Source organism: Dermacentor variabilis, chromosome 3 (genome assembly GCF_050947875.1).
Source record: "Dermacentor variabilis isolate Ectoservices chromosome 3, ASM5094787v1, whole genome shotgun sequence".
Classification (NCBI taxonomy): Eukaryota; Metazoa; Arthropoda; class Arachnida; order Ixodida; family Ixodidae; genus Dermacentor; species Dermacentor variabilis.
This window is the reverse complement of record NC_134570.1, coordinates 178,536,010-178,559,827: the sequence shown is the minus strand read 5'-3', so window position 1 is coordinate 178,559,827 and position 23,818 is coordinate 178,536,010. Positions and strand designations below refer to the sequence as shown.

At 45.9% G+C, this 23,818-nt stretch overlaps 1 protein-coding gene across 1 annotated transcript; it reads left to right on the top strand.

The window, feature by feature from the left end:
- Positions 1 to 3,506: 3,506 nt before the first annotated feature.
- On the top strand, positions 3,507 to 14,498 carry LOC142576547 (uncharacterized). Its single transcript, XM_075686712.1, has 4 exons — positions 3,507 to 3,831; positions 9,900 to 9,922; positions 11,542 to 11,583; positions 14,139 to 14,498. Exons 1-4 carry the CDS (start codon positions 3,792 to 3,794, stop codon positions 14,361 to 14,363), a joined length of 330 nt encoding a protein of 109 aa, XP_075542827.1. The 5' UTR covers positions 3,507 to 3,791; the 3' UTR covers positions 14,364 to 14,498.
- Positions 14,499 to 23,818: the final 9,320 nt, after the last annotated feature.

Here is a 23,818-nt window from a genome sequence, read left to right as displayed (position 1 = left end):
ACACACAGTTATTGAGAACCGTGGCGCGAGCAGTGCCGCGAAAGTATCGGCCATCATCTCGAAAAAGGCGTCATGACAAGTGAACATTTCCTGCGCTGCGTTTGTCATGGATAACGAAAGGGTGAAACAACACAAACGAAGGTACGAAAGCGATGCCTACCAATTATTTTATACAGGGCAAGAGTGTGTTCTACAACTCCTGTTTTTCCTGTCTTTTCTTTCAATTCGAAAGCACGAGATCACGGGATCAAATCCCAGCAACGGCGCCCGCTTTTCGGTGCGAGCGAAATGCGAAAACAGTCGTGTACTCAGGTTTAGGTGCACGTTGAAGAACCCCAGGTGGTCAAAATTACAGCGGAGTCCCCCTCACCCCCCCCCCCTCGCCCCCGTATGGCGTGCCTCATGATTAGATCGTGGGTTTGGCACGTGAACCCCAGACTTTAAACATTTCTTTTTTTGCAGCTCAAAAGAAAAATTCACAGTATTGTCTGACAAAGATACCATCATTCGTCTTGTTTGCAGGAATTGCACGCGGACGTTACTTGCACGAGAAATCACAATATCCGTGTGGCTAATCCTACATATTCACAAATTATTATTTCATTATTCGCTTTGAATCATACATGTTTCAATAGCGAATTTGAAGCAGAGCGGTATTTAAGCCACGTTTTCGTATAGCAGAAATCGTAATACTAGCACCACTTTCGAGATATCCGGCATTGAAGCGTGCTTCGAAGTACGTTGCTGTTCCAATTGACGGTTTAGGAAAAAGGTGCGTCAATGAATCCTGGATCATATTAAATGTAACAGGGATTTTCTTTTTTCAGCAGAATTTCTGGACCGATATCTCCAAAGTGCCGTTAGTTTTAGGGCTTCTGTGAAGCACGCAGGCATGACCAGTACTGCTCGTCTTCAAATTCGAAGCCGGCTTGTGTGCACGAAAATGATTAATTGCGCGAATTACGATGTGCGCTACATTTCGATTCATTGACATTTCTTCGAACCAGAAGCATCCCGCCGTGGTTACGCAGTGGCTATGGTGTTGGGCTGCTAATCGCGAGGTCGCGGGATTGAATCCCGGCCACGGCAGCCACATTTTGATGGGAGCGAAATGCGAACACACCCGTGTACTTGGATTTAGGTGCGCGTTAATGAACCCCAGGTGGCTCAGATTTACAGAGAACCCCACTACGGGGTACCTCGTAATGGGATCGTGGTTTTGGCACGTAGAACCTCATAATGAATTTTTTTAACTAGAAATATGAAAAACGCAGAATATGGGCGTAATAATAACAATATTTGGGGTTTTACGTGCCAAAACCACTTTCTGATTATGAGGCACGCCCTAGTGGAGGACTCCGGAAATTTTGACCACCTGGGGTTCTTTATCGTGCACCTAAATCTAAGCACACGGGTGTTTTCGCATTTCGCCCCCATCGAAGAAATGCGGCCGCCGTGGCCGGGATTCGATCCCGCGACCTCGTGCTCAGCAGCCCAACACCATAGCCACTAAGCAACCACGGCGGGTTGGGCGTAAGCAGGTGATGTGAGTAGCTTTCTGAACATTATAGGTCAAAGAAAATTTGGACTACAACTTCTGAGGACTACCAAGAAGGAAGGGCCGAATAAGAGCACACATACCCATAGTCAGCAAAGTTAACTGTCTTTGCTGCATTGTTCACGGCATATGAAATTTTTTGCAAGCTTTATCTCGACGTCAGTAGCTCCGACAGTGCGCTTACGCACTCGTCGGTATGCAGCTGGTCGTTTTGGCTTTCATACCATCGTTTACGTCTTTCCGTCCTGTTGCCTTCCTTGTGACACGGATCGCAAGATGGCTATAAGCGTGCACCGACTACATCCCGTTTTTTGCGTTGCTGAAACAGGATAGTGTACTGCTTACTTGTTTCCGCCTTGGTTCTCGTTTTCACTTCCCGCTCATTAATCTTGGTCAGTAAACACTTTGATTGATGCTTGCGATACGCGTAAAGGAAAGTGACTTGACAAGAACGTACGTGTGTACTGCAGACCTGGCCACATACATTGTCGGCTTCGAGTCGGTTGTAGAGCGTGATTGAAACAGTCTTTCAGCACACCATGTGCTGGAAGACTGTTTCAATCACGCTCTACAACCGACTAGAAGCCCACAATGTATGTGGCCAGGTCTGTAGTACACACGTACGTTCTTGTCAAGTCACACATGGTGTGCTGGAAGACATTTTCGTGAAAACTTCCCGGGACTGCAATAACATTTCTGATGACGCCGTGTACTACTCTGATGCGCAATATTTCGAAGCTCCGATACAGTCCGCACTTCATTGAAGTAATTACACATCCCTCATGTGATACCCCGCACCGGGCCTTTGAGGTACTAATAAATAAATGGAAAGTAAATAAATGCCAGCAGTCGAAACAGTTATCTGCTCCTCTTTCTGAATAGTTGCAACTGTAAAGCGCACGGTTAGATTGCTTCTTCCTTTTTTTTCTTCTTGCTCTGTTTATTGACTGTGCATTGTACGTTTCTTGATCACTGTTCTCCCACTCGTCTTGATCCTGGTCTTGACCAACAATAGTGGTAAATACATAATAAAAAAATAAACCTGCTCCTTTTGCTTGCGTCTGAAGTCTAAGGCATAATTTCAGATGGAATGGAAGCCTTATATCTCGTGTTATGTCTTTTTTAGCTATTTTGAGTGCATTTTGTGCCAAGGAAGTTGCTTTCCGACCCTGTCTGCGCATTCGAAGGAGGTCGTACATCGTGTCTGGCGCGAAGAGACAACATTCATATATTGTGTGAGTTGCCCACATTTAAAAGTAGTAACAAGGAAGATATCAAAGCCCACCCAGACTAATTACTAAAACTGGCCGCTTCCGTAATGTTGTGTATGTTGTGCCAAGGTAAGTGTCATGCGCCTTAGCACATATACATAATAGCGCCAGGTACGCTCGTAGTATCATGATGTTCGTGCATCACGAACGTTGTAGCTAGATTTAGTTATCAGTATCAGAGGGCCGTCCTTTCCGATTGTTAGCCGGTCTGCCAGGTGGCCAGCACCCGTCACTCCCGCGATATATATCTTGTGCTATGAGGAACAACCTACATTCTACTCGGCGGAAGGACTTGCAAATTGAATAAGCGTCCCGTGTGTTTTATTCAGCCAATTTAGCTTCGGTACAAGGAGGACGCGTGCTTAAGTTCAGCTGGCAATGTGCGCCGTGCGTGTCAGGCTATGTGTGGGAACGCTTGGTTCGATCCTTGTTAGCACCACAATTATAGATTGCCATCTCGATGATATTTGCGCGAATGCAACTCCGCACACTCGTGCTCAGCGTCCTTACCGCTCCTTGTTGGTCCGTTAAGTGTCAGCGACATTTGCTCCTCGCCCGAAGGCAGAGGTCGGGCACGTGGCGGCGGCGGCGGCTGAGCCGGACGCGCGTGCATATCAGCGTCGTTTGTAGTCGGGCATCCGTCATGCCAGCCGCCTCAGGAAAGCCCCGGCGCGAGCAGATATTACAATGGCGAGCGCTTCCGAAGGCGGACTGACTTCCGCGTGCACGCACGCGATATTCTCAGTGAAACCCGGTGGCGCCGGTTGCGCTCGAACCGTGCAATCTACCCGCTCGCCTGCGATGTCTCGCCGAGGTGGGTGCAGTTGCCGATGAGGCAAACAGCCCGGGATCTTTCGAGGCATAAATAGGCGCGAGCTACGGCACCTTCCGTCGTCGTCCGCATCTGCCATTTCCTTCGCCCCTTGCGTTGCTTTACGGCCTCCACTGGTCAAGCATAGGAGATGTCTCGCCTTTGCCTCGTGCTCTTGATCGCCTTTGCCGGTAAGTGTGTAACCCAGCTTGTTGCGGCAACCCGGTTGTGGGACACCTGTGCCGATCCCAGAAATTGATTAGGAACGGTTGAACTGTTCATCGGCGTAACGCTAAGTTTTTAGAGTGAAAACACTGCCGGTATCGCCCGGCAAAGATTTGGCTAAGTGGCTACGGTAGTAAATAAGCCGTTTCTGTGGATCCTTAGTGGCTATCAAGATGCCTTTCTGCGCACGAGATCAAAGGTTCAATTGCCGACCACGACCATTTTCCGAAGGTGGCCGAATGTCAAAGCGCTCGTGTGGCGAAACTTTGTAGTTACATTACAGACTCCAAGTGGTCGCAGTATGGAACACACAGCTTACCACCTTTATCAACAACTCCTTTTTTTTCTTTTAACTTAACATTGCTATATTGAACAGCCGTTGTTATTAGTGGAAACGTTAGAGCCGGAGAAACCCAGCAATAACCAAGGATGGCGTCGCATTGGCTTAGTAAAAGTACATAAAAAATAGTGACAGGAATCCTTTGCAATAAACAAAACGCAGAAATCACATACGCGAACAGGCATTCACTCTGTTTAAAGCCTTCATTATGAACATAGAAATAGCAAATTCTATTAAATGTACTTTTGCATGCGAATGTTGCATAGAGGCTGCGAGATAAGCCTATGTGAACGGCTTCGGTTTGATATTGACCGCCACGTATTCACTTTAACAACAGTCACATCCTTAGGAGCCGCATAAAAATAATAGTTATCCATATTGCGTAATCTACATTTATTCACCCCGTGCTTATTATTAAGGCTGCGCGGGTTATGAGCGTGACACAGTACAGAAAAGTTGTGAGCAAAGAATTTTCAATAAAGGATAGGATATCAAGACAGATTACGATCATTAATGTGTGAAAAAAATACGCTTTAAAGGTTTCAAGCTTTTTTAGAGCGTTGTCATATGCGAGTAGTCGAGCAAGCAGATCGCTTCGTTGGTTTCATTTTGCCGTCGCTGCACGCGGGGCCGCCATTGTAACAAGCGCAGCCTGCGCAAAACACTAAGAATCAGTCACACTGGCTGAAGCCCAACAGATCGCCCGCATCATCAGCATGGTTATGTCCACTTCAGGACGGAGGCGTCTTTCAGAAATCTCCGATTACCTAGCTCTGTCTTTCGCCAGCTGGGCGGATTTTATGCCTGAAAGTATCGCAATTCCATCACGCGACCTAGTGCTCTGCCATTGTCAGCCGCACTTGCTTTCTTGGAACCCATTCTGTAACTCTGACATGCCACCGCTTATCTGCCCCAGTAGCCGCCGCGGTTGCGTAATGGATTTGGCAGGATGCTGCTAAAAACCAGGTCAGGGGCTCAAATGCCGGCCGCGGCGGTCGCACTTCGATAGGGGCGAAATACAAGAACGACCGCATACGCATCGTTGCGTCCATGTTACAGAACGCTAGGGGGCAGAAATTGTTTTGGATCCTTCCCCACGCTACTGCGTGCCTCATAATGAGATTGTGCCGTCCCGCACTTAAGACCCCAGAATATACTTTAATTTGGTTTCATCTGCCCGATGCATTGCATGCCCTGACCATCGTTAGCATCAACGCGGTAGCGTTAAGGGCCAGGAAAACCGGCGTCGTCGTCGACGGCGATGTCCGTATGAGAAAAATCCCGATCCACGCAGGTCCTACGCGCGGAGGCAGGAGTTACTGAACTAATTTAATTTCTCAAATTAAAGTGCGTGAGAAAATTCGTAAAGTACGACTTACACCTAGAAACGCCGCCAGCGTTTCCAGGAAAGAATTACGGTTACATAAGCTGCAGTTGCTGGGAAGCATGAGAAGTGGACAGGGGCCTTTGAATGCTATCGCATTCTACTCTCAAAGGCGAAGCTTAAACGTCCCCTAAATTTTTCTCTTCTGATGTCAACCATAATATCCGTTACACGTGCGTTTCCTCGATAATCGACACTGCCTTCTGCCTTTCTCTTAAATATGCGTCTCGTTTTTTGGCCCATTGCATTTGTTTGTACACCAATAGATTACCCGCATCACTACAACTTCAATTCACAGAGATTAAAGAATGTGTGTTGACTACGCATTACTTTTTTCCGCAAATATCCTTTTCATAAGCCAAGTCTCCCGTGACTGATTGGAGTACTATATGTATGTGCTCTTGGAGAGCTCCTAAAGGCTTACTGCCAAGAACAAATTCTTAACAGCATTAAATTACCCGCTTCACTATAGCTTTCATTCACATAGATAACAGCATGTGCGTTGAACCTGCATAGCTTGCTTCTGTAAATATCATTCTCATGACCCAAGTCTTGGAGAGCTCTCGGAGAGCTCCTAGGCTTACTGCCAAGAAGAAATTCTTGTTATCTTACCATGCTCTTAAACCTTACTTTAGTCGTCTTTACGTTAATATTCAATTATGGTGTTATTGACATTACCCAGGCGTTATTGGGTAATGTCTTTAATTAGTTGTTCAAGGCATCTGAAGTGCGGCAGTAAAGGAAACTGTGCTCCACGAACCGCTTTGTGATGGAATATTCTCCAAATACTAATGATGTCAATACTAAAACAGCTGTCGACATGGCGTGGCCTTCTTTAAATTTAGACTGCCATATTTGCACAGAGCGCACATATTCTGAATTATTAATATTGCGCTAGGTGGCACGTATTTGAGATAATTACCTGAATTATTCTTAAAGGACCAGCTTAAAAGGTAGAGGCAGCACACACATGATACACCCCGTGTACTTCCATGTACTCGTTCGAACGATAGGTCGAAGGGTTCGCGATAGATAATAGTTTATAACTCTAAGCATGCCAAGTTTATTTACCTATTTTAATTTATGTAACTGACTTTTATTCTTGTTAACCTCCCTGCCTTCTGCTTTTCTCTTTCCCTCCCTATAACTGATTTTACTCCGTTACCGACAGGAGTAGCCTATTCACAAGTTATACATAGTAGCTTGAACGAAAAAGAATCTGGGTTACTAGTAAAGAGGCTGGAAAGTGATTTGATTCATGCGAAAGCTTTTGGCATAAAGAAATAAAAACAAAGAAACGCCCTTGGAAACAGTGCCGACACAGTCTAAATTCTTGGTCAACATATAATGAAATACAGACATCTGCACCAAGAACTGTGCGGACAGCTCAGTGTGGCTGAAGATTGTATGTAAAAAACAACAACAAAATGGCGCCGTTCTTTTTTCTGTATGATGCATTAGGCAAGATGTGAGAATGCGAATGATTGGAAAGCTGCGTACAAAGGTAACTTATCATTTGTTTGTTTCGTTGGACACTTACGGGGTTGCAGTTCTTATTTACAGAGGCATTACGTTTATTTGAAAGGCAGCTTTTCAAGGGTGAAGGATGAAAGAGACCTCTCTATTGGAGATAATGTGTGTGTTGGGTTGAGTATTTCCCGCGCTAGCAACACTTGATAGTATCCTCGCCTGGGGCACCGATGTCAGAAATAAATACACTAATGCTGAAATCCCCGACATGAGTTCTTACGAATATCGTTAAATGCTAAATCTTAGTAAGAGTTCAGCGAAATAATGTTAAGAAAACAGGAGGAGGAGGAGGAAAAAACTTTATTCTTGTCCTGTACAAGGTGTTGCCACCTGCCTGGCTAGTCCCATGTTGGGACCGGGAGGTCGAGCCTCCTAGCCCTATCACGGGCGTACTGGACAGCCAGGACTTGAGGGAGAGAATCTGGAGATCTGATCATTCCTAAACACCGATTCCGGGAAATGCCAGGACCGAGCAACCCACACTCCCAGAGCAGATGTTCAAGCGTGCATATCTCCTTTTTGCTGGCTTTGCATATAATATTCATGTCTGCAATGTCATACCATTCGTTTATTTGTGCAGATGAATAATGAGACTCTGTTTGTAATTGCATAAGTGTAACTGCTTGTGCTCTGTTTAGCCTTAGTGAGGGGATGGAAACTCCCTCCTTCCCATGTAGTAATGTTCTGTAATTTCATTATATGTAATGAGCGTATCTCTCTCTAAGTTCTCCAATCCAGCAGAATCAAAACCATATGTAAAAACGGCCCGGTCTGTAAGGTCACGCTGTTGGCCGATTCATTTGGATTGACAGGAATACCATCAAGTGAACCAAGGTGCGCCGGGAACCAATAAATGCAACGTGTAACATTTGTTTGCCTCTTGTTAATTATTCTCGCAGCCTGTGGGGCAATTTTTCCCCTATTGAAAGCTCTAGTAACTGTTTTCGAGCGGCTATGTATTTCTGTGAATTTATCGTCTGTTAGTGCCAATGCAATGACAACTTGTTTGCTTGTTGGTTTGCTAGTGTAGACCGTGGCGCAGTTGGTGCAATTGCCCTGATGATCCACTACCGCCGCCGCGAACTTAGTTCGATCCTTGTATGCAGCCGAATCAACAAAGCAGGCTCCTCTGCCCCCTTTATCCATTTTCTTGATTAACGCCCTGGCTCGTGCAACTCTCCTGTTGATGTTATGTTTTGGGTGCATATTCCTGGGTAGCGGTGCGACAATTATGTTGTCTGCGAAACACCCGTAGCCGCGCACACGTCATCTAGTAATAATTGTTTCCCTATACAAGTGAGAACTGCTACTCAGTGCAACAAATACAAACTGCAAGAAAATGCGCAGGTTGAAAAAAAAAAAATGTTCCACATCGTCAATGAAGCAGGAGGGTGCAAGAGGACATTTATTGGAAAACTAATCTTCGTAATTGAATCACACTTTCGTATGCGAAGGCTGCCTCAAACTTCGCAGCGCTTTAGCAACAAAGCTTGCCAGCTGCCATCAACTACGTAATATGACTGGCGAGTCAGCTTTACATCTAGACCATGTTTTTGATGTGAGCCACGCCAGTCCTGTCTTCATTCTTCACGCTGCCTGATGCTATGTGCATTCTGAAAAACATCAGTTTCCCCATAGCGTATTCAGCCTGTCGCTTGGGGGACAAATACTGCTTTCGTCGAACCATCTACCCTGTGAATTTTGCGATAACTCATTTCGCCAAAGAAACGAGAGCAAAAAAAAAATAATACTAAGAGAGAGAGGGAGAGGGAAAGGAAACGTCCGACCCCAGGACGTCGTCAGCAATCACCGACTGCCACTCCTCGCCATACACAGCGGTTCTTCAGCACGTGTCGGGGAAGCCGTGCAAAATATTCCCGAGCCATCATTTAGTCTTTTGCTTACTGCTTCGTTCCTGCGTCGTGTCGTCGTTCAGTCACGGCGGCCCCGGTGATCCGTCCGGAACTCGCGAGCGTCAGACGGCGTCCTTGGAGCTGGCTGCGCCGCAACATCAGCAACCTGCCATTTTCACTCGACCATAATATCCTCGTCTGCCCGATGCCACCTCGGAAGATTGTAATTAGAAAATTTTTTGGTTACGAACATAAATGTCTAGTTGTTGCAGGGCCGCGTTATTTTCGCAGAGTAAGGCGACGATACACGCTGGCATTCCAATGCCCTTGCGTTGACCTCAATACCTGCACTCTCGAAAGCTGTCCTTGAGTGAAGCGTAAGCTTCGATTTAGGAGGCTGTTTTCGCCGTCCGTGACGCTGACAGGGGACCTCCAGGGTCGGAGCCCGCACGCGTGTCTGTGGGAGGTTTAGTAACGCTGCCTTAAGCAACTTCTTTTCTCGTAGCTTTGTACGATCGTAAGAGTAGCGGGCGTAAAATCTGCGGTACGTTGAGCGACGTTAAAGGCCGTCGGCGGTAGTTCAGTATTTATGTGCGCGCGCCTGTACAACGTCCACGAAACAAGCGTCGCGTCTCGCCGAAGGAGTTTAATGAAAAGAAATTACTAGTGAATCAAAAGTTCGCTGGTAGGGGTTTTTCTCGAATACTTTTTTTTTATTTCAGCATGTGCTTACATGTGCAGGTACACGCTGCTTCCATGCGCACAGTTTTTTTCTTTTTTTTTTTTCTATATGTTAAGCGTGAACCACTTTTTCCGTTTTTAAACAGAAGTCACGAAATGATTTTTGCTTCTTTAATTGGGTTGTGGTAGCCATTTCTTCATGTCTGTCTTTATGAACCCCTGACAAACTTCCTTTTTTTTTTACAGCTGCGGCGGTAATCAGCGCACAGGTAAGTCCTCTAAGAGGAGTTTTCCCCATTTTTTTTCTCTTATCGATTAAAGAGAGTACCAGGTAATTGCTACTCTTAATGCTGCTGTTGAAGTTATCGACATATTGCAAGAACCGTTGATCAAGCTCTATTGTTTCCCAACATTATTTCTGTTTAAAGATGTTTTCCCACCAGCAACTAATAAAGAAAAGCATGTTTCCAAGCTTCTCTGACAAAAACGCACTGGATCTTTCGCTTCGGTAGTTCCTTCGTGTGGTAGCCGTAGTAGTTGTACTACAAGTACTAACAACTACAATAACAATAATGAAAGTAATCTTAACTTCAAATAAGCAATTAGTACAGATTTCCTTGCTGTGCCTGCCCTAACCTTCAATGGGCTTCTGTGGCATTATGGAAATAATAACATTAATGATGGTAATTAAATGTTAGCAACGACTTCTGTCTCAACCTCTGACTTCTTCAGTAGACTTTTCTATCTATGAATGCTTTATGGAGGAAGGAGGGGGGGATCTCAAAAGCGGGAGCGCCGTGTCTACTACTATGAAAATTTCGGGACACGTGCTGCTTGGATATTCACAATGAAGAATTACCTAAAATTTCAGTGGGCCGCAGCACTACAAGTCCATTGAAACAACACTAGACTACAGGTATTGAAAAAAATGCCAGCATTTCCTGGAACTTGAGTACCACCAAAATATAAATAAGATTTTAAACTTCGTTCCTCTCACCCCATTTTCCAATTGCGAGAGCACCCGAAAACAAGTTTTCGCCAGGCTGCAGGCTTCCGCGTAATTTTTGTGTTCGGCGTGTGATTATCTGAAGCGATAACTAGAAAAGCGAAAGTGAGAACTTGACGACTGGTACGAACACCCTCGTTTGAATTGGCAGCTTGATTTGGTGGTTACAGGTAAGTGTGACGCCGATGAGCAATCCACCTGCCCGTAGCCGACGGTATTTCTCATCACGTAAAAAAAAAAAATTCCTAGTGCAGTGCATTCACTGGTGTTCTATTGTTTTGCGTGTAAACCCCTCTCGTGGTTTGATGGCCAATACATTTTATTCACCAAGAAAATGCACTTATTTTCCAGTAAATGCGTATTTCGCTCAATGTTGATAAATGTAAATAATATTAATAAGTAAATAAATAAAAAAAAACATGATAACAAAAGGTAGCCTATGTAGCTTATTGTTTTTTGGTGCGTGATTAGTGGATATTTGACCGCTAAGAACTATAGCCAAGGATTCATTGAGAAAGAAAAGCGAAGTATGCCTACATTGAAAATGTTTTAATATCTGCAATAACTCTAAGAAAAGGAAGTTCTTTCTTGGTGTCATCCTTTTGAGAACTGTGAGGCCCGGACTCTATTCTGTTCACACTGTGGTTTGTGGGTGTTGTATGCCCTGCCTTCGAAACAGGGTTCACTAACATTGATCTTACATAGAAAAAGATGTGCACAAAGAGGCTATGTACTAACGCCGTTCATGGGTTAAAATGTTGAAAGTCCTGACTGCCGAGCCGAGAAAGTTAACGCGTCGGGAATGTAGCATATTTCAGAACAGTGGCATTCAGGTGCCCTTAGGCATGTCTTTCTCACTGATCCCTTTGTCCTGGCTTCCAGAGGAGACTGCCAAAGTTCAACTTCAGACCTCAGCCCAGCCGTGTAAGTACCCGCTTTGATCGGCAAACAGAACTTCCAGTCAATTAGATAATGTTTAACGGTAAGAACGAATAGCTGCTTTTATTCGATACTGTAAAAGAAATAGCATCATTCACATAGTAAAAGAAATGTCGACATTTGCAAGACCCGTTCATTCTTAGTTCCGTGCTATCTCTTCTCAGCCGCATCGGTACTGGTAAGACAAAGGCACCGTGTTGACTTGTCTGCCTTCTAAGAAATAGCGAAAGCATCTCAGAGTACCAAGGCTATTTAATATTTTAATACGACGACAGAACCGAGCTCCGATAATATGTGCAAAGGAGCAAATAAAAGAACGACACAATCCGGTCTATTTGAAATTCTGCACATGCGCTTTCCTACGCAGCCAGCTTACTCACACGAAACGTCGCCCTGGAAGTAGCAATAAGGCAGGAGCGCATGTGCAGATGCCGCTATCATTGCCACCATCTCTTCCTTGCTACATCGTGGCTGTTTAAAAACCTCCCCGGATCTCATTGGCGTCATAAGCCGGCTGCCGGCCTTCCTGTGTAGGACAACCTATTAGCGCGGCAAAGCGTACTTAGTGTGTTTCGCATATCTCCTATTAAGCGAGGTATTTGAGAAAGCGAAAGGTGGCGTCTAGTAGAGTGTAACGTGAAGCCACAAAGCTCAGCAGGCACTTGGCGTGAAGCTTACGTGCCATTGCGCCCTGCCTTGAGCGTACGCGAAATCATAATTGCGTGTCGCAGACTATTAACAACAGTTGAAAAAGCAGCCTTATGCTCACACTGAACATTAATACATGACTGAATGTTGCAGGAGCAGTGAAGCGCAGGATCACCGTATGAGTCACCAAATTTAATATCCATGACTGACATCCATTGAGCTAATATGTGTTCTTGGCCCGGGGCCTAATGTTGACTGCGCACCTCATGCAATTAAGGGTCTTTTGACCACTAATTGCATAACTTGCAATTACCCTTTTTTTGTTGAGTGGTGTGATGTGCTTCGTGTATGCTGTGCATCTGTGTTGTTCACTGTGCCCATGATTTCGCTTTGCATCATATTTATCTGGAGTCCGAGCAGCCAGGAAAGCCTCTCCAAAGCTCATTAAATAGATCTACTCTCTGTCTCTCTCTATCCTTTCATCATGTGGGCTTCCGCAGAAGTCATGTCCTGAAATGATAGTTCACGAGACGGCACCTCTGGATGAATCCCCAGGGAACCGTTTGTACATACAGGAAGAAAAGAAAAGAGGTCTCATAACTCCTCCGAGAGGGAGGAATAAACGCAGCCCCGGAACTAGTGCACAGGCCTGGTGACATATGCGTTAGTGGCTTGTATATGAGAAAGGTTGCAGACAGATGGGTTATCAGAAAAACAAATAGTACTTTTTTCATGATGGACTATGATTGTATAATATATATGGATTTATGTATGAATGCATATTCGGGGCTTGATATATAAAGGCTACCATTCTTCGAATAAAATTTCAGGTGGCAGTCAGCGCTTCTGCTGTGGTATACTTTGGCCTCTCTGTGTCCTTGTTGCAGTCGCACTATTTGAACATATTGCTACCCATAATGTCATGCAGTGTCGACGAGCGTTGTTGAGATAAGCAAACTCGGTGTGCTTTTTGATAGAGCGTTGAGCTTCGATGCCCACTCTAAGACCGTAGCATCACGAGGCCAGCGTGCGCCCAGTTCCGTCTGTTGACTTACAAGAGATTTCAACACCTTAATGCCCTCCCTGGAATTGTTTACGTCCGCCTACCTCCTATTATTCGTATATTCCTCCGTGATTTAAATAGCACAAACAATTAAAACGGCATTTTATCTGAGAGTATGCAGAAAAAGTTCGTGACTATATTTGAACATCGTTTTCTCACTTCATGCTCCAACAATCTTTCAAATGTTAATAGTTATTCTGCACTTCCGTCACATCGCTGCAGACGTAGTCGTACAGACGTCCTCTACTTATATAAAATAATTCATAGAATTATCACTTTCACGTGTCTACTAGCTTCTGTTGCACTACAGGTAACGCAGAAGGCTACCAAGGAACACAGACCCTCACAAGTTCCTGCCTTTCTTTAGCAGACACTCAGCTCAGGACATAACGCGGACTTTCTACAACGGTCATTTCCTCCACCATGATATCTTTCAATGCGTGTATTCTTTCGGTTGGGAACTTCGCACTTTCTCTTGAGCCGTCTGTATACCGACAGCTGTCTATCTATCCTCTCCTGCCTTCTCGTAGTATCGCTCTAAATCCATACATGTTCTCTATAAACAGTTGTCGAATTGCTGTATTGTTGCTGATTGTGTTGGCATTGATCAGTTTCTTTTTCTGGTTTCTATTCTATTTTTTATCGCGGAACCTTTAGTCGTAGTTGTCTTACCTACTGCTTTGTTTGCCTGTGCGCCAGGATGTAGACCTCTGATTGTTCGTGACCGCTTAAAATAAAGATGTATTGATTCATCCATTACCACTTCTACCCTACCTCGCAAAGGGAAACATGGAGGTCTCACAACAACCATTTCTATGCTTTATTGCAGTTCCGCTATGACGTAAATGCGCAAGCCGGAGGTCGCAACCAGCGCAACTTCGCAGGCGGCGCCGAAGTGCGTGGAGAGTACGACGTCTACCGTGCCAATAACGGCGCCAAAGTTGTTCTGGGCGGCGGCGTCTCCCAGGACGTGCTGCGGCACGAAGGAAAGACGTACAAGGGCAAGCCAGAGGCTAACGTTGGCGTCGGAGTGGAGATACCCATTGGAAAATGAAACACAGCTGTCTTGATAAAGTAATAAATAACACCGCCACACCAACGCTATAACTCAGTCAGCGAGACATTCTGGTTGTATAGGTTGTATGATACTGTAATAAAATATATTGTCAAATAAAATGCGTATGCCACACATTGTTTTTTATTATTATACGTAAATGCTGCACTGTGATCAGACGGTTAGAATAGTGTCTTCGCTATTGAGTGTTTTCTTTCGCCTTCGGTGAATGAGGCTGTTTTAAGTCGAGAAGGTCTCCGAGTCTCTCACTGGCTTTGTTACACAGCGCGGCACTGAGTGGTTGTTACAAGCAAAGGCGCGGTGTGACCTACAGGTTTTTCAAAGTGAGTTCGCACTCGATGCAAGCAATTTTTTTCAAGCACCATGATAGGCCAGAAAGCGTAGGTGCAGAGCAATCTCAGACACTTCTCACGTAGTTTGAGACATTGCGTTTAAAACGAAGGAGTTTCATTGGTGATCATTCTGCGAATTTTACTCTCGCATGTTCATCCTTTTGTATTTACCCGGGTGGAGCGGGTAAGGAAAATATTTCTTCTTCAACCCTGTAACATTCAATGTACCACAACCCGTATAGATGAGTATATACAATATAGAGATGAGCCCCGACATCAGGGCTCAAAAGCTAGCTGCATCGCCAATGGCCTTGCCCTGTCGCCCATGAAAAGTCCCAAAAGGGCCATTCTAGTACTATTCTTCAAGAAGGAGTATACTGCAGACGCAAGCGGCCAAAGCGTTGCGGTCGTCGCTATGAGTTCATTGATAGGGGAGGGACAAATAAATTTTATTAGAGGCGTATCAGTTATTGCGACCCTGGCAGAGGAGCTAGTGTGAAGGCCATGTGACCGCGACACGGTTAGCCCACTCTGCCAGCATGACTTGGCATTTTGGGTCATCAGTCTTGATCGTACGCTCTCAGGCCTCTAGTGTGGGAGCTTGCAGATGAATCATTCTTGATGGTGGGTTGGATGGGCACCCCCAAAATATGTGATCTTGCTCTGCGATTAGTGCTTCGCAGTACCTGCAGTTAAGTTTGAAGTCGTGCTGATGAAGATGTGTGATGTTTTATGGCGCAAGGGCCAGGTTTGGCCAAAGAGTGCCATGGCAAGTGGTAATGTTGACGATGTATTGTGGATGACGTGCACAATGAACTCATCATGGTAGATGTGATATGGCTGTAAAAGGCCCTAAAAACTTCCGCTGTAAGTGGCGTAGAATATATAGGGGCTAAAATAATGACAGTAACTAGGATGTGATGTGGGCTATGGCAATGGGCTTTCGTTAAAGCATGGTGCAATAAAACGTAACACTGACACCAGAGTTTCAAGAGAGCCTTTGAATGCAATGCTGTTGGTCGTGTGCTAAAAGTTGCCTGACCAAATGATTTTCAGGGTGTCTGTTCCGGCTAAAAACTCTAAGACTGTTTGCAGATTAAAAAGTGGTTCATCGCTAAGAAAAAATGCAGGGTGAAGGGGTATATTCTCACGATATGTAGCAGGGAAATACTTTTTCCTCTCTGTTTGTATTGCAGGACACTGAATTAGAACATGGAGGACTGTGAGACTATTGCCGCACTTAACACAAGTTGGAGGATCGCCGCCAGTCAAGAGATGAAAGTGGGTACTGTATGTGTGGCTTATCCTTAATCGGCAAAGAAGTACTTCCGTGTACCTTGCTATTTTCCCATTTATCCAGTTCCCCAGTTTTGGTTTTATTGTGTGAAGCTTATTCATTGCTTGTGTATCCCACTTGCATTGCCAATTATTCCTCAATTTACTGCGTAGAAAAGGCTTTAGGTCTGTGGTAGGGATGGGGATATTTGAATCTGCATCGCTAAAACTTACTGACCTAGCGCTTTGGTCAGCAGCTTCGTTGCCTTTTATAACTTTGTGACCAGGTACCCAGCATATGACAGTCACTTGATTGCACATATATAGGGAGCACAACAGACTGTACAGCTCACTAAAAACTGAGTTTTTATATTTTCTTGGTCTAAGTACGGCTCTGACTACACTTAATGAATCTGTAAACACAATAGCCCTAGCAAGTTTTGTGAGCCTTATGTTTTGAACAGCCGATACTATAGCGTAGGCTTCCACTGTAAGATACTTGTGTGTGGATTTAGTGCCCGGGATACGAAAAATGAAGGTCCCAGAGCTGCGTAGGAAACTCCCTTAGAGGACTTGGAAGCGTCTGTATAGCATTCTGTACAGGAGTACTCCTGAAGTTCACGAAAATGGAATTGTATATGTGCTTCTGGCGTCCTCTTAGATATTTCTACGAAAGAGACATCGCATTCAATGGTCTGCCAATCCCATGGTGAGAGAAGGCGAGTGGGTGCGATTAGGACATTCTCTGGGACTAAGACACCTATTTCTTCTGCCAGTCTTATGAAACGAAGGTTCAACGGAGCTCTAATAGCTGGGCGGTTACGAAATAATCTGGCTGTAGACACTTCACGAATAGATGAGTGACATGGATGCTGCACGTCTGATTTAACCTTGAGAGCATAGGAAAAAAGTTAATATGTCCTTTGGAGATGTAATGACCATTCATTACACTCCACATACAGACTTTGTGCGGGACTTGTCCTAAAAGCGTCTGTAGCCAGACGTATACCCAAGTGGTGAATGGGATCTAGCATCTTTAAAGCACTATGCGCAGCAGAGCTATATACTATTGCTCCATAGTCGAGGAGGGGCCGTATACGGCTTTTGTAGAGGCTCAGAAGGCATCTCCTGTCACTTCCCCAAGATGTGCGGGACAAGAGCTTTAGTAAATTCATTTTCTTCAGACATCTCGCTCTCAGATACCTAAGGTGAGGGATAAATGTTAGTTTCGAGTCTAAGATGATTCCTAAAAATTTGTTCGTGGCTGACAGATAGCGGCTGTCCATTAAGATGGACAAAAGGGTCAGGTAATATACCTCTCTTTGTAGAGAATAGAACGCATGTGCTTTTTTGTGGGTTTAACTTGAATCCATTCTAGTCAGCCCACTTAGATATTTTGTTTAAGCAAAGCTGTATATGTCGCTCACAGATAGAAATATTGCATGATTTAAATCATATCTGTACGTCATCCACGTACACTGAATAAAACATTGTTGTATGACGCTATAGAGGGAATTCATTTTTACGATGAAGAGCATGCAGCTCAGCACACCACCTTGTGGCACACCTGTTTCCCGCGTAAATTGACGAGATAGCGCTTTACCAACCCTCACACGGAACGTACTATTAGAGAGGTAGCTTTGAATCAGGTTCAAGAGATTGCCTCTGACACCCATACAAGCCAGATCACGAAGAATTCCAAAACGCCAGGTTGTGTCGTATGCCTTTTCCATATCTAAAAATACGGCTAATAAAAACTGCTTGTGCACGAAGGCATCTCGGACATTCGTCTCCTTGCGGACAAGGTGGTCTGTCGTACATATACCCTCCCTAAAACCACACTGCAAGGGGTCTAGTATTTTGTTGCTCTCAAGATAATGAATTAGGCGTCTGTTTACCATTTTCTCAAAGAGTTTGCATAGGCAGCTTGTCAGGGCTATAGGCCTGTAGCTGCAGACCGAAGTTGGATCCTTGCGCTCTTTAAGAATAGGAATTACGACTGCTTGCTTCCAAGCAGATGGAATGTAACTGGCAGAGAATATGGAATTAAAGAGTGATAGTTGTGTTTTGTGTGTTTCGGCGTGTAGGTGTTCAATCATCTCACAAACTATTCGATTGCCTCCAGGACCTGATTTATTGCAACAGTTCAGTGTAGCCTGAACTTACACCATGTTAAATGGTCGATTGTAAGGTTCATTTTTATTTCCTTTCTGGTTCAGAGGCTGTCTTTCCGCTTGTCGCTGATATCTTAGAAATTTATCTGAGTAATGGGATGAACTCGAGATGTACTGAAAATGTGCGCCTAGCGAATCAGCTTGGTGCTGAATAGTGTCTCCTTGCGTGTTTAATAAAGGTAGATGATGAGTTTCGCGGCCTTTGATTTTGTTCACACTATTCCAGGCTTTCTGTTCGTCTGTATATGAATTGATGCTACGGATTATTTTTGCCAACTTTCCCGTTTAGCCCGGCGGTGTGTTCTTCTTCCTAGTGACTTTAATTTATTGAAATTGATAAGATTCTCGGCAGTTGGAGATTCGCGAAGGTGACTCCAAGCCTTATTTTGATTTTTACGAGCTTCTTTGCACTCCGCATTCCACCAGGGAACACGTCGTTTGAAGGGCAATATATTTGATTCAGGGATACATAGAGACGCCGCATCAACAATAAATGCTGTCAGATATGCTACGGCGTAATCAATAGGAAATGCAGAAATGTCTTCCCAAGTCATGCGGGTGAGTTCTTTGTAACGTTTCCAGTCGGCTGACTCGACTTTCCAGTGGGGGACGCATGGAGAGCATTCATCACGTTTTGTTGATTTTATGATAATTGGAAAATGATCGCTCCCATATGGATTTTTAAGCACGTACTACTCTAAATACGGTACGAGTTTAACAGATGCAATGCTTAAATCGATCGATGAAAATGTTTTGTTTGCCACGCTATAGAATGTAGGCTCTTTATTGTTTAGTAAGCATGCACCTGTAGTCAAGAGGAAGCTTTCCACTAAGCGTCCCCTGGCATCACAACGACAACCTCCCCAAAGGGTGTTGTGTGCATTAAAATCTCCGAGGACAATATAAGGTTCGGGCAGTTCATTCATAAAGCTTTGAAATTCTGTTTTTGAAAGGTGGTAGTTCGGGGGGATGTATAGTGAGGATTTGTTGCCAGTTTGTCAAACAGTATCGCACGGCCTGCGACTGCCTCTAGGTGTGTTTTGAGCTGTAATTGCTGGCGAGCAATCCCCTTATCTACAATTATTGCCACACCGCCAGACGAGGCAAGGGCGTCGTTGCGGTCTTTTCGGTAAATGGCATACTGCCGGAGAAAGTTCGTGTGTGAGGGATTAAGATACTTTTCTTGGACACACAGCACCTTTGAATTGTACTTATTTAAGAGTTCCTTAATGTCGTCTAGGTTGTGGAGTAAACCCCTGACATTCCATTGTATTATCTGTGTATCGATAATGTACGCGTGTTGTGCTGTGTGTCTAAGAAATATAGACTATATAAGCTCACGAGTCCTTTCCAGGCCCTATGAAACGAAATCTCGCTATCTTCCGGACGCGCTCGAGGGAGCTGCGCCGTTCCTTGGGCGTCTGAGACGCCGGATTTGTACTCGTATCCATCACCTCGTCTGTGGCGGTGGATAGCGCCTGCGGAGCGGGCACGTTCGCGGGGGTGTTGGGCCTATCTGCACGGGCAGTGGCCCTGGGTTCAGCAGGCCCGAGGGTCTGCTGTTCCTCCTTTGCGGGGGCTGGAAGGGCGCTGGCTGTTCCAGCCGGGGGGGGGGGGGAAGGGAGTGCTGATGGCGTGACCGCCGTCACACTCCCTGTGACGGGCGGCCGTGTACGGAGGACGGGACTGGTTGTGGAGAGCGAAACGTTTACGTCCCTCTGGAAAAGATAGGTTTAGTTTGACTTTCAATTCTATTATTTGTTTCTCTTTTTTCCACGAAGGGCACGATCGCGAGTAGGCGGGGTGATCTCCTTCACAGTTGGCACAGTGGTCTGGTCAAGTACAGGAGTCAGAAGCGTGTTCAGAAGAACTACGCTTAGCACAAGTATCACGCCCTCTGCAGGTTTGCTAACCAGGCCCAAAACGCTGACACTTGAAGAATCGACGCGGATTTGGGATGTATGGTCTAACACGGAGCTTGCAGTAGCCGGTTTCTATTATTTCAGGCACGTTGCTGGTTCCGAAAGTAATGAATATGTGTTTGGTCGGTATTTGTTTGTCATCTCGCCTTAATGTTATTCTTTGCACTTTTACTACGTTCTGGTCTTCCCATGCTTCTAGTAGTTCGTATTCACTCAGTCCGAGAAGGTCATCATCTGAGACGACCGCGCGCACTGTGTTCATGGACCTGTGTGGGCCCACTCAGACTGGAATTTCCCCAAATGCTACAAGTTTGGAGACTTTGTCATATTGAGCTTTGTCGTGAAGTTCGAGATGAAGATCACCACTTGCCACTTCGTTACTTTATAGCCTGGGCCAATTGCTTCAGTGAGAGATTTCGCTACAACAAATGGTGAGATCATTCTGACTGTTTTCTTATCGTGCTGACTATGTACAACGTGGTACTTTGCAAAAGATTGCTTTGGCTGCAATAAGAAAGTGAATGTTTCATCGGTGCGCCTCCTCTTCAGGAAGCGATCAGGTAGCGAAGGAAAGTTGCTTGCCATATAGAATTGGAAATTTGGGCGGCGATGGTGGCCACCCACCACCGAGCCGAACAAGGGGACGCTGCAAGGTTGGAAGAATACGTGCAGATGCCAGCCATGCATCGCCGCTATAACCTAATACATATATACCCAAGACAGGATATATTACACACGGTTAACCCTTGCCGCCAAGAAATACGGAAGTAATAAGAAGTGAAGAGAAGACAGGAAAGATGGAAAAGTGGGAGAGAAAGACGAAGATTGGAGATGAGGACAGGAAGAGGCGACTGCCGATTACCTCCAGGTGGGTCAGTCTGACGGTGCCGTCTATGTGAAGCCGAGGCCGAAGAGGTGTGTTGCCTCCGCCGGGGGGCCTTAAAAGTCCAAACACCCAGCATCGGCTCAACCCCCAGGATCCCCCTTTCCCCAGACACGGCTAAGCCGCGCACGGCTACAGGCGGTAGGGTCCAACCCTCGTGTGCTCGGGTACGTGGTGTCGCAACGCACCAAACGCCTGCTGACGCAGACGCCCCTGCGGGGAAGTTTAAAGCCGTGTTGATGAAGTTCATCCAACCTTTTGTGGCTTAGCACGGATCGTGGCGTGCTCCCTTGAGAGAATCGTGCTCGGGAACGGATACGCGCTGCGCTAATCCTTGTAAAATAGAGTTAATTCGTGATATCTGAGGATAGGTAGTGATCCCACTTCCCGGTTATCTGCTGATGGGGTGGGTAAGTGAGCTGCTTCGTTACGCGGCATGCAGGCATGAGCTGGCACCCACATTAGATGGATAGTGTCCTGAGGTTTGAGAAGTCTGTTTACAATGGGGTGGGTTGCTCCTATAGGGTAGCTTCTTCTGGACGAGTTATAGTCTCACACAACGAATTTAACATCACGTAGGGACGCGTCAATGGCGATGGTGGCTTCTTCCGCCTCCACAATGAAGGACTTGCCCAACGTGGCGGAGCTATTGGTCCGACCACATGCCATCAACGGCAGCGATTGTGCAACGGCCATTGTCCGCGCAAGCAGCAGCAAAGTAGATAGCCGGTTTGTTTGTAAGACCTCGGCAGAACGCGCCTGCCCTGGCTTTACGTCGACCCGTGTTGTCCTTTCCACGATTTGGGGGCAAGGGGTAGTAGCAATTGTGACGCGGATGTATCCCTGTTGAGATAGCGTGTTGTTAAAAGGTGGATTAGAACCGTGTCACCACCAGGGAAAGTCCGCAGTATTTTCTGGGTTCTTTTCTGAATCCGCTTTTCGAGTGATCAGAGTGATCATAAGCGTGTGCTTACGGAGGGTCCATGGGTCCTTCTTTCCCAGGTTACCATTGATTTTATCACAAAGCTGTCGCCATTACATATTGCTTAGTTGGTTGAATATTCCTGTATTTCTTTTTCCAATTCTGCAAGTTGTTTCCTAAGCTCGCGGTTGAATTGGTCCCCCATCCACCTGCTCTGAATGTCCTGCGGTTTCTCCCATAAGGTTACTAATTTTGAATCTGGCACAGGGCCCTTCTGCTCAAGGGGTGCTCATACCGTTGCCTTTGCCGCATGTTGTACGGGCTCCTCGGTCCGGGCAGAGAGGTCTGCGATGTCCGTGAGCGACTTGCGGTTACGCACGTATTGGAAGACATCCCACTTAGTGTCTTTTACCAATTGTGTTTTCATCATATTCTTTGGAGGGGATGGTTATGGTAATATGGTAATGGTCACTACCGAGGCATGTTTCTGTGTTGAACCAGTTGACCCCGTTCGCACTCCTTACAATACGTAGAGGGGGTGTGGTATTTTGGCTCACACTATTGCCGATGCGGGTGGGGTGGTCTGGATCTGTAAGCAGTGTGACTTCCAATTCGTTGTCCGCGGAAAGTAGGGCATCGCCCTTATTTCTGCACTTTTCATACCACCATGCAGTGTGGGCTGCGTTAAAATATCCGGTAACGACAAATTGGGCTGTGCTAGCTGCTTTTCTGGCCCTACTCAGTAGGGTGGCGCTTTTAACAGGTTTGTGCCGGGGAATGCTGTAAACATCAAGAATGTATATACATCTGTCCTGTTTCCGTTTAGGAAGGAGCTGTTTGATTGTGTATGGAATTTCCTTTTCCTCTAGGTCGATTTGCCTAGCAGTGAGATTGTGCAGCATTTTAATTTCTGTGAAGGGCATACTAGCCGGAATGGTGATATCATTAAAGGTGCCATATCATTTTATTTTAAGCTCTGTGGCCGTCTCCTGAAGGGCCACGACATCAGCTTTGGTGTCGAAACTTGCTAAGGCGAATTGCAGGGTGTCTTTCTTACGTGTGAACGCTGTACAGTTCCACTGGATAATCGTAACAGCCGCAGCCATCTTTCTTACTATACAGTTCTGCCCTGACTGGGACTGGCGAACTCACCTTAAGGCCCTTGTCATTGTACGCCTTGGCGGGTGCGGTGCTGAACTGTTCCTGCACCGAAGTGTGCGTCACTGCTTGGGAAGCACCCTTGCTATTGAGTGTGATATTAATATTGGCCATCTCATGAGTAAATATTCGTTGAAGACTGGCCAAGTTGTCTGCAGAAGATATTATGTGCTCGGAGAGGGTGGGGGCCAGCTGAGCGATGACCGCCTCTAGTTTGTCTACTCTATTCGCGTGCTCGGGGTATCGAGTACAGCCGATTCATCGCGCTCCTGCGCCTTTCTCTTTGGGCAACTGGTGTGTTCGACCTCCATGGTGTCACTGCCGCCTCAACGGACGGATGCCACGATCTCTCTAGCACCCTGTGTTCTCTAGCTTTTCTTTATTTTTGCGTTTATAGCTGCCAATTGCTGTTTTAGGTTCTTACTCTCTTCGGAAAGCTCCCACAACTGGTCTCGTTCTTGCAGGGGCTGCTGTGACTTGGGCCCAGGCGTGTACCCAAAGCCGACTCTCTTAGTCAGCGTCTGGTTTCCTCGCGGTGAGAAGTTGGCCCGGCTCCGCTGCCGGCGGCGTCTTCGGCTGCTTCAATGTTTGCGCTTGCGGTCGCGCGTCGTGAAGCGGCTGCTCCACCCGCATCACGATATCCGGTTCCGTTCTTGGTTCCGCATTTAGATAGCTGGTTCAGGCTCACATAAGTGATCTTCAGTGACGCGTCAGTCCCAGGTGGCGTGAGCGCTCTTCCTTAATCTCGGTATCGGTAGCCCCGCAGGG